Source organism: Colletes gigas, unplaced genomic scaffold (genome assembly GCF_013123115.1).
Source record: "Colletes gigas isolate AHSC1104 unplaced genomic scaffold, ASM1312311v1 Colletes_gigas_Sc00006, whole genome shotgun sequence".
Lineage (NCBI taxonomy): Eukaryota > Metazoa > Arthropoda > Insecta > Hymenoptera > Colletidae > Colletes > Colletes gigas.
The window spans coordinates 309,298-328,949 of record NW_025106635.1 but is presented as its reverse complement, the minus strand read 5'-3'; the positions used below and the strand labels follow the sequence as shown (position 1 = coordinate 328,949).

At 39.1% G+C, this 19,652-nt stretch overlaps 1 protein-coding gene across 4 annotated transcripts; it reads right to left on the bottom strand.

The window, feature by feature from the left end:
* Positions 1 to 168: 168 nt before the first annotated feature.
* Positions 169 to 19,425, bottom strand: LOC122395634 (organic cation transporter protein). 4 transcript variants are annotated; one of them, XM_043393372.1, is made up of 11 exons: positions 19,290 to 19,425; positions 19,092 to 19,217; positions 3,772 to 4,462; positions 3,365 to 3,668; positions 2,899 to 3,157; positions 2,491 to 2,659; positions 2,172 to 2,405; positions 1,548 to 1,762; positions 1,269 to 1,450; positions 807 to 943; positions 169 to 731 (listed from the first exon to the last, which is right to left on the bottom strand). In XM_043393372.1, the coding sequence occupies exons 3-11, from the start codon at positions 3,912 to 3,914 to the stop codon at positions 614 to 616; spliced, it is 1,761 nt and encodes a 586-aa protein (XP_043249307.1). In that variant the 5' UTR covers positions 3,915 to 4,462; positions 19,092 to 19,217; positions 19,290 to 19,425; the 3' UTR covers positions 169 to 613. The 4 variants fall into 4 exon arrangements, with proteins under 4 accessions (XP_043249307.1, XP_043249310.1, XP_043249311.1 ...); XM_043393375.1 differs by lacking the exons at positions 19,092 to 19,217; positions 19,290 to 19,425 and adding an exon at positions 17,064 to 17,267; XM_043393376.1 differs by lacking the exons at positions 19,092 to 19,217; positions 19,290 to 19,425 and adding an exon at positions 8,963 to 9,041.
* Between the last annotated feature and the right edge of the window lie 227 nt (positions 19,426 to 19,652).

Below are 19,652 nucleotides of genomic sequence, written 5' to 3'. Positions count from 1 at the left end.
GTGTAATTCGCTTCGTTTAAAAATTTGAAATCTTTTTGTCGCGTATGTAAGATTTCAAATTTGTTCGAATCACAAAGGAAAATAAAGGGTTAGAACTCTTCTTCTGCAATGTATAAAAGAACTATTAAAATGTCAAAGTCCTTGTATTTTTCATTTGCGATTGTCGCGTGAAAATATAATCGTTTCCCGCGTAAATTTGTCAAAGAAGCTATTACAAGTTTATATTTCAAGGGCACTTAACACGTAAACGACACTCAAAAATTAGAGTAAATGATATGTTCGCTGGCAGAATTTGTGTGTGCTATTAATTACATAGACTGTATGTATTTTGTGTACGTATAAACAGAAGGCAAACGCTACCGTCTTGCATTCGATATGTTAAAAACAAATTGAGTAATTAATGTAGGTTTCCGTAGTCCCTTAGTTCGGTAATTGCCTACATTAATAAACATGCAGTTCGAAAGTCCAATAGGATTCGATAATGCACTTTTGCAATTGGCACGCTGAGATTTGTATACACTAGACACGTATATGCAAGGGTGCCTAAAATACAGTCAGACAGGATTCAAATACATATTTTGAGCATAATCGACGTTTTCCTTGGAAATTAATGTCATCCGTTTTGCTTCTCGTGAACACCATTCTCCTGCGGCTTCAATGGCTTTATCACGTCAACTTCGTTTAATTGTTCTATATCTAGTTGTTGTTTTTTCTTCTTCTTCGAAAGTTTCCTAAAGCAAAGCATTATAACGGTAAGAATCGGAACATTGGTAAAAAATGATTAGAGACGTTATAAACCAACATACTTTCCAAATAATTCGCCGTCTTGTATGGATTCCGGCAGCTTTTTGTTCAGTGTTTCTGGAAGGAGAAGCGACAGCATTCCACCAAGGAGGACACACGATCCAAAAATAACAAATGGTAGAGGCATCCAAATTTCAGACTGAAATACCCCGTTGATCGTTAGAACGTCGTTAAATACTCAAAAAGAATAATTAAATCTTGTGAAATATGTCCTCAATTCGTATTTGATTTTACAAGAAGAAGACACGTGACAACAAAATTATATACACTGCTCAAAATAATACTTAGTCGTTACGAGTAAGTAGATCATTTACTTAAATTTATATTAGATACTTGAAAGTTCCAATTTGCTATATGTATAAATTACGTTCAGTAACAATGCTTAATAAGTGTATAAGAACAATTATATTCAGTAACAATCTAATTGTTTCGAGCAGTGTGTGTTGCAAATGTAAATTATTTACCAGATGAATGACGTATGGGGCAATTACTCCGCCGATTCGAGCAAAAGTTGAACTCGCTCCGAGACCTACATTTCGAATGACCGTAGGAAATTGTTCGGCAGTAAAAACATAAATAGCACCATAGGACGATGTGATGGTGAGTTTACCGATCATAGCAAGACACACCACAAGCCATTGAGCGTCTAGAAACATTCACGAGCGCGACAGCTGGGCTTAAAATTATTTTATAAAAGTAATGGTCGTTAAAAAGAATATAAAATGCTGATTTTCTTTACTAACCAGCAGGTACAAATAGGATAGCGAGCAACGCCACTCCGGATATTAACATACACCCGCATAAGATAATCTTCCTTCCCCAACGATTTAAAGTGAAAATTAGAAACGTGTATGCGGGTATTTCCACAAACCCGGAAATCACGAAATTAACATATTCGTTACCACCGAGGTTGGATACGTGCCAGGATAATCCGTAATAGGTACCGCTGTTCACAAGCCTATAAAGATTGCGAGATTTTGTTATCACGCTTTGAATAATAGCAATAGTTTTTGTACATTTCAACAACTAAAAATCGCTTTCTCAGGTGCATTACGTTTTATATGTATAAGAAAAACAGAAAAATTTATGCAATACTAGTATAGTTATGCACCGCACTGTATTTGCACAATTCGACTTATGCGGAAAACTCTAAAACAAATTAATCGCGCAAGTCCAGAGCTACGTATTTCGTATCCCATACTTAATACTCTTGTCAGCCATACATTATTACTACGTAGTTAGGTAATTTCTCTTTCACTGTTTTCTGGCAACGAAGTGAGATTAAGCAGCGGGAGGAATCAAATACAATGTGGTGGGGGAGGCAGTTCCCCAGTTCCCAGTGAACTTTGAGTTTAAGTAAACATTACCAATTGAAAAATAGTAAAATACTTTTCCGCCTCAAATTTGGATATCGGAAAAGGTCGAACAATGATGGTTTTTTATAATCCGGCGCACTTTCGTCACTATTATTATTAAGAAGCGTATCCAGTGCCTCGGTCGGCATCTCCACGCCATTTTCCAACGATGCGCCTTGCAGGAGATCTTTCGCTTCTTGCACGCGACCTTTAGTCAACAGCCATCGCGCGGATTCAGGAATGAACCTGGAAAATATTAACGACGCAATATTTCAAAGAAACAAATCGACAAGATTGTTGGACTAAAAGAGAAAAACAATATTTAACTCACCACCAGTAAAGAAGGAACGCAATGCTCGGTACAGTGATAGCGATTTGTAGCATTCTCCAGTCAGTTATAAAATACGCGAAACCAGCAGTGAGAATGTACCCAGTTGTGAAGAATAGTTGACAACCGACTCCGGCTACTAAACGCTTCCTTGGACCTACCATTTCTAAGGCTAAACAGCAACGTTAATCTCAGTGTTACAGTATCATTACAATATCGAACGATGATAATACCGAATGTAATATTATGGATATATTCATAGAGATTATAGAAATTGGGTATTTATTGGGCCGAGTAATAATTTAACTCGTATTATTATACGCTTCTATGATCTGTAATTAATGATATGGATTCAGACTTTCATGAACTCATTACTCGGCCCAACGTTTTATTAATCAAATAACGATTTACCTATGACATAGGCGACTAAAAAGACCCCGCTAGTGGTTGAGCCAACTATCAATCTGAAGATAACGTAGGAAATAAACTCGGGTGCAACAGCGACTAGTATACCACCGACCAGCTGTATGACTAAAGACAGGAAGAAAATTGGTCTACGCCCATACTTATCGGACAAACCACCGAAAATCATCGAGCCAAGCATGACTCCTACCATGAACAAAGAATCCCCCGTAGCTTTCAACCATGCCCTGTCGCAAACTAAGTTCCACTGAAAATAAACAAACAAAACTGTAATTTGATACGTTAACTCGTCACTGATAGAGTCGAACGATCGTTAAACGTAGAGACAATAAGTCGGATGGAGCCAATTATACAGGGTTTTCCAATAAGAGATGTTAGAGAACCTTGTAAGTACTGTTGATCGGTCGATTATCAAAATAATAAGTAACAAAGAAGAAACGTATGCTAGACGTACCTCAGAAGTAGTGGTACTTTTGTATTTTCTTCTGTCGTAGACGTATCCTTCGCACGGTAATAGTCCTTGGGTGTTGAGACCATTCGGGGAAAAGGGTTTTTGGATAGGTGAGTCGTCGGTCGACGTATCGACGTAGCTGTCGTTCGACGTATCGACGTACCTGCTGATCGTTGTTTGATTAACGTCATGTCTGTAGCACTGTGACCATCCTTTTAGTTCGTAGTCCCATGGATAGCTAGCGTTCATCACGCTTTGCGGTAACATGTATGTGGCGTTCTCCACGCTTTCGTGTGGTAGCATGCATCTAAAACGAGAGTCGATAGTTGAGTACAAACCATGATACAAGTAATCATTATTGTTCAACGAGATTATACATAGAGTAACCGATTCGGTAAATCGATTCTGACCTAGCGTTCATTTTCGCGCTGAGGAAAACTCCGGCGATCTTATGGAAGGCGCAAGATATCGCCGGAAGACAGAGCATGAGGTAGATTCTGCGTTGATAACGACCGAATTCGCCCATACGGAGGATGACATCGTCGTACGCCATTTTTCCTTAATGCCTTTTATTCTTCTGCGTTTACGGCTTCTAGTCCCCGTGGTCCTTTCACTCGGTGATGCGCTCCTCAACCAATTTATTCCTCTCGTCGAATCCGTTTCGATGGCGATAATGATTTCTTGCCTCGAGTAGGCCCTCGGACCTATCCTGTGCTCAGGAATCCAATTACCGATCCACGAATCTCCAACTCAAAATACTCGCACCCTCTTCTTTCCTCATAAAAACACACAATCTACTTGTGGTGTTAGAAAAGATGTCCGAACTTCCACTATCCTTTTCCTTCGTTTTCCCGTTTTATATTACGATTCTCTAGTTGCTCTTGATTCGTAACTCGAAACGAGATTCTACGATTCCTGTCATTTCTTCTAACGCGTAGACATTTTTATCAGGGAGGGGATGGTTTTTACAAAGGCCCACCACCGGGAAATTCTGGAATGTGGAACGTATTTTTTCACGCTAATTGCAAGATGGCTTCCGCTAGGCACGAAATTTCTTGATTGGCTCGTGTTTACAGCACAGGTAGATTTTCTTCCTTCAACCTGAAATTCAAAAATAAAGATACGACTTAATGATAAAGACGAGCATCTTTTTGATCAGAAGTGCCAGTGTTGATAAATCATTACAGCACGACAATTTTTATTTTATTACATTTGTGTGCATTCATCCGTGTTAATTGATCTGCTCAACGATTAAAATTGTACAATCACGATAGAATAACACGTCGTGTATACATATGCACATACTCGGGTAATAACACACAGGTAAATAATACTTGACTCGAGTAACGTGTACTACGAAAAACCTCAGACTAACAACAAATATGTTGTAAGAAGCAGAATATGATACGCGCATAGTATTGGACACATTTTTGCTGATATCTCGGAAAACTAAAGTCAGTATGCAGTCATTTCTGGTACATACCTATTCTATTATTAAATTATTTTTCAACGTTACTTATACATACGTATAGTCTTAAAACCCATTTAAATGCTTTATGATATCATTATATCTTGAAAGTTACAGAATCATTTACTATTATCTAAAAAATTTCATTGGAATCTGTCTAAGCGATGGCACGTGATTCTGTCGTGAGTGTCAACGCGTAGACAACGGGTATTTAAATGTCTATTTGACCGAATAAAATATAAACAAAAGAATCACGGCACGTCGGAAAACAGAAACTATCGTAATCGATCGTCAACTTTTGGTTTAGAATACACTGCGATATTCACTGAAAATTTATCGTGTGAAAAATGCGGCTACCAAGGTGTTAACGAGTATCGGATAAGCAGTTGTTTATCTCTAATTAGGTATTCGAAACGTTTACCTAGATAAGAATTTTTAATATCTCTGTCCAGTGGATTTGTAATTGAAATTCATCGATTAGTGTATATGTATAGTACATACAACACGCACGTGCTCGACTTGGACGTGAATATACGCGGAACAAATTAGATCCGTACGTACAGCTATTTTACACGAATAAACCGACTCGACGGGATCGTAGGCGTTGTGTACATACATACATATGTATGCGAGTTGACGCTCTTACGCAATTTCATTTATCCTTCCCGAAGAAAGTGCACGTTGTGTCGCGCATTGACCGGGGAACGTCACTGTCCTTTAATTTAGAAGGGAATATCCCTTCATTTATCAATTTTGCTTCACATCCCTTATCCTATTTCTTTATATCGAAAAAAGAAATGTAAAAAATTTCTGTCGAGTATTCGGTCTCTTATATTTAATTCTGAAAACACTGGCACGACGCTGGCATTGCGTTTGTGGGTAAGATGTGGTCGGAAGAAGATGGACCACGTTAAACCATGCAACAGGTTTTCCATCTTTGTTTAAAAAAATAACTGTAGCTCGAATCATTAAACCATGGCTCCACGAAGCAGTTTACTTTATCGAAATTAATCAACCACGAGCTTTCAAACGATTCAAGGCCATCGCACTCTTGTGTCAATAACCCACACCACGACATTTCACAAACATTCTATGAAATTCATCTATCCCCTCCTTTAGCTTGGCAGTTGTTTAAATCGTTCATGGTCATCAGAAATCCTAACGCTCAATGACACCGTTCTCAAACATTGCCCAATTTTTGCCCGATACTGCCTATTCGATTTTACTAAACTACGACATCCAGTTGAAACGATATCAATGAAACGAAGCTTCGTCGTAGTAATTTACAAACTTATTTCTCAACAAGAAACAATCACATTCCTCACGATGCCTCGAGTCGGTATACTCGTAAAAGCACTGCCCTGTCTACCATAATAATTACTAGTTTGTGTCCCTTGTCATTTGGTAAAATGCGTTCCAGAACATCCATAACGAATAGCTAAAGGTGTCGTAAAAACGATCAAATTGTGACAAAACAGATCAAGTCGCGTTAGAAGAATGTTTAGATAGGTGTAACGAGTAATCCAAGGGTAACGTACAAACGACCTCTTTCGTCGGGGGAGTATCTGTCCCAGAAGCTCAACAGCAATCAATGTGCTCGCGATGTACGTAGCGACGAATAAACTCGTGCTCCGAGACGGATACGGGTAAATGGATTTCTAATATGCGATCGAATCTCTCTCGCGGAAGAAAGTCTCCCCCTCGCGGTGGCGAATTCACTCGGGTCGCGCGATGTTACACTTGTCAGTCTCACTGGCTGATGAATGAACGCGGAACGAACCTGCACGCACGAAGGACGGACGACGACTGTCGGCGTCGGCACCGGTTCACTTTGGCCAGCAATACACAGGAACAGAAGTGTGCATGACTTTTCCTTGACGGTGCCAGTGGCGCCGGCAGCCACCACCATCGCCGAACGACACCCCTACCCTCTCCTCCTACCCTTGCGTTTCCCTGCTTTTCTTTTTCTCTATTAACAGGCTTCGACCACGATCGTTTATACAGCAGACCAACGTTTTTAGGCGTATTCCGAACGCACAAATTACGTTACACATATACTACTAACAACGCACCGAGTCCTCGTGAATATTTATTTCTGCGCTATAGAGTGTCGTTGATCCCTCTATTTTTTTTTATACACTGTGTCCCCCTCGAAAGCGTTGCTAGCCATTTTTCTTCCCAACACACACACACACACACACACACACACACACACACACACACACACACAGCGAGTAGAAAAAGTATCGGTACGCTCTCCATCAAACCCTAAGTCTGTTTCCTAACATCGAGTGTACTAATATCTATCGCACGCATGGACAAGCTAGTGAAAATTATAGGGAAACTCAAGAGTCTCTATCGAGAAAGCTTTCTTAAAAAATAACAAATATGGTGGTTATGAGAATTGGAAGTTCTATCGCTGGAAAACCCCTAGGTGGTCTTGTAGAGTGTTGACTGAATCTTGTAGACGTTGTTTTGCGAGCAGTCGAGTCGTTGGCCCCCGGTTTTCCGTCACGGTCATCAGCATCGCTAACAACGGCGACTCCCACCAACGGCCTCCTACCCTCGCCGTCGGCGCCGCGGCCTAAATGGATGCCTCGAATACCGGTGACTCGGTCGTGGCCGAAGATTCTACCTATGCTTCGTTCTCTCAGTCTCCCTCGTCTCTTCACGGGCCCATTCCCATCGGTGGCCAGCAAACCTGTTGCTCTTCGATGGATCAAGCGATTCAGTTGCTGCCAGATTCACCTAGCCAAGGTGGAACAAAAGGGGTAAATCGGCCACGAACGCGTCCCGAACAACTTCGCCGAGGTCTTGTCGTTCGAAGAGCTTGAAACCACGTTTCTTGCGTCGTATCCGAGAGGTCTTTTGTTGCGTTACCTCGACACAGGGATTCTTAACCGCTTCGTACCTAAACTTTTTAACGTGCGATTTAATTGCAAGTAATTCTTCAAACGTATACCGTATAATTTTGTTCAAGTTTGTTCATACCTCACGACACTTTACGACACAAACAACTTGCTACGAGTCTTGTAACAGTTCCAATCGTTCCAAATTGTTGGCTTTAATTTTTACACGCTTGTTCGGAACATGTGTGTTTGCCTATGGTCGGGGCTAGAATTATTTCAGCATGAATTATTATTTTTATTTTATCAAGTTTTATTTGTTCCCACCCACTGTTGTAATTATTCGTTCGAAACTAGTATTCCGAATATCCTGCATTTCTTCTACACGCAATGCAGAATAGAGGAACGAAGAGAAGGTACAGCAGAAATAGATTATGGCAAAAATAGGTAATGAACGGAGAAGGGGGGACGACAATAAATAGAGCGAAAATAGTAAATCTACTCGTACTGTTACATAGTACACGCAATGTATGCTTTTTTTTAGAATGAAATGAGTATATAAATAGCTTAAATAAATGTGATTCTAAATATAGTAGCTTAGCGTTTCAATGAAAGCATACAGGAATTTCTGCGCCTGTCCGATGCACCAGGCGCCAGCAATATCCATGTCTGGTTTGGATTGCAAAGGAAATTACAAGAGTAATTAATTGTAGACATCGATGGGGTCCGCGTTTCAACGGATTTAATAATGATTGAGTTCAACTACACTCCGCAATAAGAAGATAGCAATTTGATTTTTTATTAAAATCAACCTCGCCTTTAAAAATCCGGAAGAAGATGTGATCGTAAGTAAAGAATATTGTTAAACTTGGAACACGTTAATGGAGGTTCATTGAAATATGATAATGCAAGAGCTGTAAAGTCCATTGACCTAACAACTACGTATACGTACAAAGAGTTTCACACAACCGGACCTATAGGAACTACCTTATACCTTTTCAACGATCAGAAATAAAATAAAATTTAACAAACTTAAATGATGCGATACGTCCTACGTTTTAGTATTATTTGCAACCAAAAAGCGAAACTGTACTTTTGTAACTTTCAAACAGGGTAAATGTTTGTTTGTCGATGAAGATGTTTGTCTAAAATGACTTTGTTTCCGCGTCGTTCTGTTCCAATGCTAAGCCGATCGAAGAATGTTTCGACGGATGGTGCGAATCCAGCCAATAACAGTGGTGAAAACGATGACAAGATAGAAAGTGACCGCTTGCATTCGCAACATACCGACCGCGCGTCGTCCTGTCGCGTATTCCAGCAGGCCTTTATGGTCGTTCACGGAGGCTCGGAACCGCTGTAGAATGCGACGCAAGGGCTTGAACAGTGATGCATGATCCTACGGGCGAAAAAGACATTTACCCAGAGTTCCGATCAAACAGAGTCCCAAAACTCAATCTTTCAAAACTACTTTACCGCCACAAATCATTTATACGTGGCATATTATGTGTATAAAATTCTTCGGTTTAACGTACGTATTACATTTAGCCGGTTAGCGTTAGAAATGTAAGCGTTGAAATACTCTTGTGTGGTAGTTAATTAGGCTCTGCACAAAGGTTTTGTCTACCCAAGGGAGGTCTCTTGTTCTCTGTGCACTTACAGGAGGCTGTTCGGTGCTCGAGGAATGCGCGACCCAGCGGAAAACGAATAAATCGTTCGAGAAGCTGCAAGAAAATGTAAATTATTCAATGGAGCGTGGCCGCGGGAAACGCGAAAAACAAAGAGGACGAGGAGATCTTGTAAATTACAATTCTTGGCTCATTCGCGATCCCCGCGAAGGACGAGTACACATATACAAAGGAGGTCGAAGAGATGTAATTTGCAACAGGCTCGTCCGAGGAAAAACATTACAGCCACGACTGAAACGCGCCGGATCAGACGCCATATTATGTCCCCATCGTATTAAGGGTACTTTATCTCGTCTGATATTTAAAAGAAACGCGCAAGTGCACATTCCACGCTACCGGATGCGCGATAGTTACCCCAGTTCGTTGCGAATCGCTCGTGAAACGAAATTGAAGTTATTATAACTCGGGGAACGTTCGTTCCGCTCGCGTCGATCGTTCGACTTATTTTTTTCTCTCCCATAAATACAATATTTGTCAAATGTAACAAACATATCCAACAAATTACGGTTTATAACGTGTCGTAAAGTAATTTTAAAGTCGGCAGTCAGTGTCTGAAAGTTATAGAATCGTAGTGTCGTAAATCAGACGCGGGTAATTTCGAGGATCGTGAAACTTTATTGGCTATAGCTTGGAAGTGAATGAAATGCCTGTGCCATGGGACAATCGTTCGAGAAACGTGGTATGATTCAGGCATGATCGTGGCGCAAAAGTAAGCAAGCAAGAGCCGTGGAGACCGTCGCGCTTTAGAAATTATTTTATTACTGGCGACACCATTAACCGAGGAGACTCTTGGGGAGCCGTAAACCTGTTGGGTCTGAGCTCAACCATTGGACGTTCGAACGAATAATCGTCGCAGACTGATTTTCGACCGTCTGTAACAAATTTGTTTAAATTTTAAAACTATGTTTACTTTCTCGTTTACTATTTTAAAAAAACAATTTGTTTTCCCTTTTTCCCCGTCTCGCGATTACCACCTATTAGCTCCTTCGCTCGCTCGTCCCGCCTCGGTTTACGGTTCTCCTATTATACGTGCCTACCGTGGAACTTTAAGACAGGCCGCGACTATCCGTGAAAGAATTAATCAGCCTTACACTAGCCTATAAATAGCATGTGTGCGTTTATGCGAGTTTCGCAGAGAGCGCCGGGAGACCAGCGTGAAAGGGAGAACCCAGGGTATACATACATATGTATATGTACATGCGCATTTCCCGACAAGTGCAAATTGATTTCAAAAACATTATGCTCTCAGGCCAACCGGTTTTTAGCATTGATTGCCCCGCAAATCGCAACTTCATCGTTCCCACTGTGAACCCGATGGTATATTCCGCTTTATTTCCTTTTTCGACGCATCTACCTACACTGCCGGCCACAAGCACTAGAATATTTGGTCGAAACGTTTTCAAAAAACAATAAGAAGCTACTCACTCGCAATAATATCCTCCCAAACGTGACTAAAGTAAAACAAAAAAGAATGGAAGCGAACAGATTCGAGTCGCTTTGTTTCCGTGATATGTTATTCACTTATGACGCGGAACATCTGAGTAAACGCAACCGGTATCAATCCATGTTCAATTTGTTCAACCGATTGTTATTTAATTTGATAAACTGTATTCCTTACGTACTACAGTTTTCTCAGCATTTTCGTCGTGCCGATTGAATATTTATCACCTGTAACAAAGTGTTAAAATAGTTTCTTTAATTTTAAAGACCCCTGTCGGCGCCCTTATAACACGCCAGCCAAGGGCACGTGCCCCTTCCGCCTCTACCATTTCACGATCCTGATTGTGAGGTCGGTTTGATTTATGCCAAAGATGTCACTTTTCTTTTGCAATAATATTTGCCTTCCGAGCCTGTGTGCGTATGTAACTAACAAATATTATGCTCGCCACTGGTAAAGGACAACACATTTTATCAAAATCCTTATCTGCCAACTACACTAATTGTAAGCCAACGTGTCCTACGTCTATCTTTGGTACTATTCGTGTTACGTGCGTAGTAGAAAAAGGTAACGAATATTAAATATTATCATTCGAATCGAGATTCATTGAGATTCAATGACTTGATGAACGACATATCGGGATCTTAATTGGTGTCAACTAAGATGCACCGAAGTACGCTTCAATTGATCGTTTCTACAGAATGTCGCAAGACACAAATAGCCGAATTAAGAAAGATTAATTTACTTTGTAATTTACACTGTTCCTATGGAGATAGAAGTAAGCTCCTTATGTAAGGTATCATCTTCTCACAGGGTTTGGACAGAACCTTTATGTAACGATTGTTTTCAGAACCTTCTCGATTCCTGACAAATTCTATCGTATCTGTATCCGTTCGGGGAATTCGTTTAGTTAATACGATCCTGTCAGAATCACGTGGTTTTGTTTATCCTCACTTTGTCTTTGAGTTGAACGGACATTAGAAAGTTCATAGTGGGTTGACCTTAGAACGGATATCTAATCAATGTTAACTCTTTAATGCTCGCTTGCTTTAGCCGACGCTCAACCCTGAAAGTCGCGTTCAATTACAATAGAATCTAACGCTGGCAGCTGATAAACGTCACTAGAAAAAAAAGAAAACAAATAGTATATCATTAATTTTTAAACAACGTGTTTTCAATTGTTTTCTGTTTAAACTGGGCATGCCTACGTACATGTAAAAAACGTAGACACGTAACAAAAATAAAAACATACACATTTCGGGGAAACTTTTCTGGCCTCACATTATACATATGTATGTTCGATAATGAATTTTGTTCTCTTTTTAATTTTGCCAAAGAATTTCGTGGGAGGTATATAATTATTGCAATTCCATGCAATTCCATCTAATTATGGTTGATTAAACGATCGACCAATGGAATTATAGAATTTTCTCCAAATTATTTGGCTCTCTCCCTCTCTCCTCGACACCTATCCACGCGTTCAGTGGCTGTCCTTTCGATTGGTCGCAGGCACGATGCTTTTCTTTTTTCCTTTCATAAAAATTCCAACGCTCTTCCCCTCCCTATTGCGCATATAAAGTCGTGACTTACATGGGCGCCGATAGAATTTTCTTCAGAGTGGGGGAGAAAAAATGTCCAACGCACACTATTCCCAACAGTATCGAACGAACTTGGGGCTCGAGAAGGCTCTGAAAGTAATTGTTTTAAGCCGTTATAGAAAAATCTACGAAATCTGTTACGAAAAATCTAAAATATTTTCTGAAAATGGAACAATGTAGTGCTTAAAACACTTGGCATTATCGAACGCGTCACCACGTGAACCGCATACTGTTTCACGTAGGGGTTCTCGAGGTTCTGTGAGACACGGACGCTTTCTCGTAACGCTCGAGTTTTACAGTTACTATTCGTGTCACGGAAACGAACAATTTCTAATATTGCTGTTATTTTCCTTATCTTTGATCAGTGCATCCTCCGAGACGGAATTACCACCGTTGAAGTTTCAGCGTTTATAGAATAAAATGCTTTTGATAGTTACTATACCATAGCATTAAATTTACACTAATTATTTAAATATACGAATAAATTTATACGATGTGAACAATTGCCTGTTTCCCTGAATGATACATTCTTCTACCTACTCTGATACCATTACGATGCCATTAAATGGCAATAACTTTACATTTAAAGTATGCGATACTTTTTTCGGACTCTGTATCTTAGGGAGTTCCGTTATCGGTCCTAATGCTACAAGGGAGGGCGATAATCGGCGAGGGTAAATACAATTTTCGAAGGTTTTTTCCAGTGAAAACTGGCACCGTGGGATCCGTCCGAATGATTGGAGGCGGCAAAAAAAAGAGAAGGGAAACGTAACCGTTACAAGTGGAACGAGAAATTAGAAGGATCGCAGGTGATAAAAAATAATCGTGAAACGTCAGTGCGTCGGCGCCCATGGACGGCTACCCCCTTTTAGCTACTCCCATCGCCGTTGGAGGCTGAGACCAGAGGCTCGAGAGCGAACTCGAAGGCTATTTATAGTAGGGAGCGGCTTCTAGTTCCCACCGCGTGAAAAATCGCGACTGGTTTCCTGCGAGCCGCAGAGGAGGAAAGGGAGAGGGAGGGTTAAATGAAAGGAAGGAAGAATGGAGTCGAACAGAGCGGAGAGAGAGAGAGGAAAAGAGAGTGCGAGATCGCGGCGTGGAGGCGAGAGGACTCCTGCCTATACTCGTCTTGACTTGCCTCTGTATCTGTTTGCTTCGTTTAAACGTTCGCCCCGAAAGGCCTGAAAGCCCTGAAAGGCCGCTGTCCTTGCAAGGGCGCTCTCCTGAACTACACCCGCGGAGGAAACAAGACAGCTGCCGAAGGCATTCACATCCCCCTCTGCGGAATTTCACGACAGAAATACAGGCATCGTGCGCGAAATCGCCTCGATCCGAGTCACTCGATTATGCGTTCGGTCGCGACGCGATGCGATGCGACGCGACGCGACGTATACAATACTCGTTTCGCATTGCCGGCATAACAGTTTTTGCGTTACGAAAGTAAAATCGCCACATTTTACGTAAACTTAAGGGGTGATTCTCGTGTAATGTCTCCAAAACTAACGTTTAATAGTTCTTTCGGTAGTAGCAGTACTTCCTTTAGGCATACCATGATGTTCTTTTTCAAATTCATATGAAACATTGATGATAATAATAATTCCCAATATCTACTACATAGATATGGTTTCCCTGCTAACAAAGCAAGAAAATTGAAAATGTAATGGATACCTCTAACGATACGTGATTTCATGTCGTTGGTGATTCGCGATAAGCTTTAGTTTTTAGAGGCCCCTGAAAAAAAATAATAAAATAGCGTCAAGTTTAAATAACCAGCCGGCGATGAAAATCATAAAGGTATAAAAATAAATTGTTATCTCCTTTTTGTCAACTGTAGTTAGAAGCCGTTTTTGTCCTGGCAACGGGACCATTAATAGTACTAGTTACTTCGTAGTACTTTTCGGGCTGTTTCGTCAGATACAGTTTTGTGGCAGAAATCCCGAAGAAGGGCATTTATTCTAGGAGCACCTATTTTAGAATTTCTTCAACTTTACGGATAATAAAACGCTTTTTCGTTCAAATTAATAATATTTCTTTCTGCTGCGACCCGCCTGCTTTACTTTCTATTCGTCCTTTGTTTTTATGTTTTTTAAAATATTAAAATTTTTGTACCTAGTCCTATTCAACTGCTGCCTGTACCCATAAGTTTGAGACTCACTGTAAATAAAATTTTAGCAGATCATTTGATAAATATTTACAGGGTTCAACCAATCGTTGAAATAAGTTTGAGTAAGATATTTGTCAGATAAAAATAAACGTAAAGTCAATTGCTATTAAACTATTTTATCAACAACGTTTATGGTAGTATTTCAAGCTGAGATAAATTTTTTGTAAATTTAAATGTTCACCGACCGAGACGAGCTTTTGAAAATAAAGTGACTAATTGATACCTGTTGATAAATACATTCTAAAAAGGAACTTTTTATCTTTCGCGTAAGCATTATATTTTGCGTACTTTTAATTCCAAGTTGAGCGACTGGCACGAACACCAACAGAATAATTGCTTGTTTTACATTGCGATGTTGACCTTATAAATGCTTGAATTATTATTATCCGGCGCTTAACGGCCTATCTCACGAGACAAAATAGGATAAATGTACGAGAATAGATACTATTTGAATAGAAATCTCTTTACATTGCGCAACATTCCTAGAAATACGACTAGCCGTGTGAAGTAATTTAACGGCTGAAAATGCAAATGCAAGGTGAAGTGTCCCATTTTAGAATTTGATTCTCTACATTGATTACTTTGAATTTCATCTACAGGGTGGCCAATGTAATTGTAACGTGTCATAACTCTGTTATCATTCTAATTAGAAATTTTTCTCTTACTGCATTGATAACAAAGTTACGACCTGATACAATTGCATGGATCAGCCTGATAGCTTTAGTTTTATTTATTTGATATATAGGTTTTTAACTTCCTATGTTAACTTAACTTCCTATAGTTGTTTGTCGTCAATATGCTGACATTTCAATAGGGACGCTATTAAACGTGTAAAGTAAACAACACTTACGTCCTTAAATAGTCTGTTACACAAACGATCACACACACACACACACAGAGTTTAAAGGCATCGATGGTGTATAGCATGTTGTTTGATGAACAATATTGAAAGACTTGAAAGTTGAATTTTACGAAATTTGTTTTCCAGTTAGCGTGTCTCTTCGCCGAAACTCGTATTATTTATTCTCAAGCTGACTGAAAAAAACAGCGAGCATCTTTTATCTCCGGATACATCGCAATTCTCACTTCGTCTGTTTATAATTCCGCTTACGACGAAGGGTAACATAATTAAAGTATACATGTAAGAAAACCTGGGTGATTCAGATGCAAAATCTAAAGAAACAAACACTTGAGACACGTCTTTTTGGCTTTGCGGGGCTTATAGTATCACTTCATTCAAATATCACATATGTTTGTAAATATAGTATGATATATGACTTACGAGAGTAGCTGTTTCAATAAGCATTATTTGTTAATTCTTTAAAGATGGGACGTAAAGTATACTTCGACACGCATCAACTTGTTCTTTTTCATAGGAAAAAATTAAAAATTTATCACTAAATTACGATATATAAGTAAAGACTGAATATTTATTTCATTTGCCTTCTAATACAGACTTGTAAAACGAATATAATGACCTAAAGTTCAAGGTCGTTCATGGTCACTAAAATGCAATTACGACATACTGAAATGTTGTTTGTTTACATATTCTGCAATATTCAAGGTCACGCCACGTATACATATGTATAGCGTAAGAAGCGTATAGCAAAATAACAACTAAGGAAAATATTGCGAACGACCGTATAAGAAAAACGTTTCGGAACATGTATTGCCGTTCAAGGTCAACATTTCGAATACTTAAATTAGAACTTGGAATGCAAAGATGCAAATTCCTGAACTGCTACACCTGTCTCTTGAAAGAAAATATTTCTCTTCGTAACAGTCTTTTAGTGACCCTGGATAGCTTTGTACTATAGGTCATGATATTCGTCTTGCGAAACTCTGTTAGAAGATAAATCAAATAATGTATCATTTCGCTTAAAAAAAAATAAATGTCCTTTAAATATCTTTGGCGCTTCCACTTGGAACCAACAAAATGTTACTATACTATGTTCTCCATTAAATCAAGTAACCTCTAAATCCAAAAATTCTTTTTACATTTTTTATCAATAAATTGTTTTCTTTTATAATTTAGAAAAATTAATTCAATTCCACAGCTGTTTAAAGCCGGATGTTTCCATGTTGTTTACGCTTTAATCATACGATATCCTCCCGCACGCGCGTTTCGTATCGCGCGCAGGCGCGTTGTCAATTTCAGCAAGCAGACGCCCGCGCAATATTCACGTGCCGGTGACCCAAATTATTTAAGAGAAATGATCAATGATATAATTACCCGATTAACGCGATATCGCTAGTCAATATTGCTTCCCGAAACGCTTCACGTGTGACTACCAGCTGCTGTTCGATCAACGATTGCAAAAGTGATCGTTCATAAGAGTGTTTTAATGGTTGGCCAGTTGACCCGGCGTCGACTACACGCCGGTCGATCGTATATGCACAGTTAATCGATAAAGCCTGACGAACTGAAAAGAGACGGTTCCGCGACAGGTGAAATCGCTGGTCGTTTTAATCGCGTGTGAAATGTTTGTCAGCCTTGTAATACCTGTCAGTTTGTCATGGGATCGCAGATCTCTCGGTAATTCACTCGATGCTTCACGGGTCTACAGTACACAGCAAAACGTCAAAAAACATACACGAACGAAGTAGAGGACAGGTCGAAGACCCTGTGGTACTGAACGCTTTCCAAAGCCATCGAAAGATGGCAGCCCGGGCGATTTACGAATTACATACCGAACATCCGCCACACTACTATGTGTGTACTCTTGTATACTCCTGTACATAAAATAACAAATATTTATTTATTTTTTCTTTTTTTTGTAGTTTCGTACATATTTGACCTCTTGCACTTTGATATTGTGCATTATACAGGGCGAATTACATAACTTGTCCACCATCAGTATTTTCATTGTTAGTGAAACGATCTAAACTTGTTTTATTTTTTATCATTTAGTTACGAATAACCTTTACAACCGTATATTTCCTCGTATATATTTCTTGGTTATTGTTTAGTGGTTATCAGCCGAATCAAGCGGCCGTGATAAAATATTTTCTCGAGATAAATGTAGGGCTTTCTTTTAAAACAAAACTAAAAGCGACATTAAATAATAAAAAGAATATGACTCATGGGATATACGTGCCTAATTTGTTAGCCGCTTTAAACCATATTACCCACAATAAAAAATGATTTAGGTCACTCAACTAACAATGAATATAATCAGGGTGAACAAGTTACGTGGTTCACCCTGTATACTTGCACTTGACCTCTTGTCAAGTTTTATATTCACTCATATTGACTCATGCATATAATATCATTTGATAGCATTGAGAGAAATTTATGATTGCATCTGGTTTAAAATGTTAGCTCGTGTAAATCAATTGAACTAAAACAGAAGCATTCGCATTATGAATGTAAATAAAATAATGATAGTTAACGAAAACAATACTTTCGTAATTTATTTCTAAAACACTATCGATAGGAATACCTCGAATGGTGTCGAGGAGACACCATTTTTTCGAATCGCGTTACAGTCACAGTAACATGTGCTTTACCCCTTTCTTTTGGATAGATTAGCGTGCTAGTTACCTTGGCGTGGCTTCGTACATACATGTATGTAATTCGTACCGTAAAAGCTTTAACGTGGAACGCTACCAGCTCTACTCGAAACGATTGGCATTGACTAGTGACAAACGCGTAATCGCCTCACATTAACAGTATGTACATGTTCTGAATGGGACTAGAGTCTGGTTGTGCGACAACATCACGATGTAGTCGTCAAACGCGTCGTACTGTACAAAGAATCAGTCGTAAAATTGATTAAATTCTTCCGAACCATACAATGCATTTGTCAGATATAATAATCAATGTATCTTTTCGTTTAAAAATCCATTTACAGTTATTTGTACGTGACTACGATAACACGAATACAATCGAAACTTACAAGTACTTTTGACATTTAACGCCACCGTACGTTGAAAATTTAATCGCAACTTTCTCTCGTATTGGAATTATTTCAGAGCTTCGTCGATAAGTAAACATTTGATAATGATAACACTTCCGCGAAACACTTGAACACTTTGTTAACCTAAATGAAATTAAAAACAGATACGTTGTATGTATTATGGTTGTAAAAGGATGAATCTTAAAATTACATAAAGAAATTAAGTTAATCAACATTACTGATGATAATTGAGGTTAGGTTAAACAAGTCGCTTTAGCTAAATACCGTCGTTTTTGCACAATTGTTAGCATATTATTTTAGATAAATAAATAAATGATAGCATTTTTATACTTTCAGTATATGTATACATAAATGTATGTATATGCTTATATTTTTTTTCAGAAAAGGGTATTAAATTAGAGAAACGGACCTATTCTCTTCGATCTTAGTTCTCATTCACACCATTCACTTCCAAGACAAATGCTGGGCGATAATGACGTGACACCCTGTATGTAATTTACATCCATAATACACCTTTACAATTAGAGTATTAAAATGCGTTCGCAACTATGAAGAGATTCGCCTTTTAAACGCGGTAAAAAAAATGACGTTAGGTAGGTAATTGGGCTTACCTAGATCACTAATTTGATGAACTTTCGATTCGTCCCTCGTTGCACGGTCATTCATTATGCATAACTATGTTGCAACCGATCACCGATCACACAAAATCGTTCTACTAGTTCGAACAACACGTCATTCTGTAAAAAATTGTTTAAATTCCATTTAACACATTGTCCAGTTGCCACTTTAAACAAGATTTAAAAACGCACTCGTGTTTAAAATGTTTACAACGTGATATTTAAGACAGTATCGATATTTGAATACTGTACGCTATCGATCATGAAAAATGCATATGATCGTTATTCAGGTTGTGCTTTCGCCGAATGTTTATAAACTATAAATCTCCGATTTTTCTTAAATCTACGAAGAACAACGATACTGGATAATATCGATCGGTCCACGAAATACCCGTTCCCATGCTTTCCGGCAACGATTTTCGTATATATGTAAGTCGATTCACCACAGTCCGTTCCCGTTCGAATGTTCGCACGCGCTTAACTGACAATGAGATAGAGCTTTATAATTTCCAGGTCGTGTGCACCAATCTACAGTGGGTACGAAACAGATACAGC

Coding starts and splice junctions, on each gene's coding strand:
- LOC122395634 (XM_043393372.1), bottom strand. CDS start 3,914: ATGGCGTACGACGATGTCATCCTCCGTATGGGCGAATTCGGTCGTTAT. Junction 2,406..2,490: donor GCGTTCCTTCTTTACTGGTG/GTGAGTTAAATA, acceptor AATATTTTCCAG/GTTCATTCCTGAATCCGCGC. Junction 1,763..2,171: donor ATTTTACTATTTTTCAATTG/GTAATGTTTACT, acceptor CAATCTTTATAG/GCTTGTGAACAGCGGTACCT.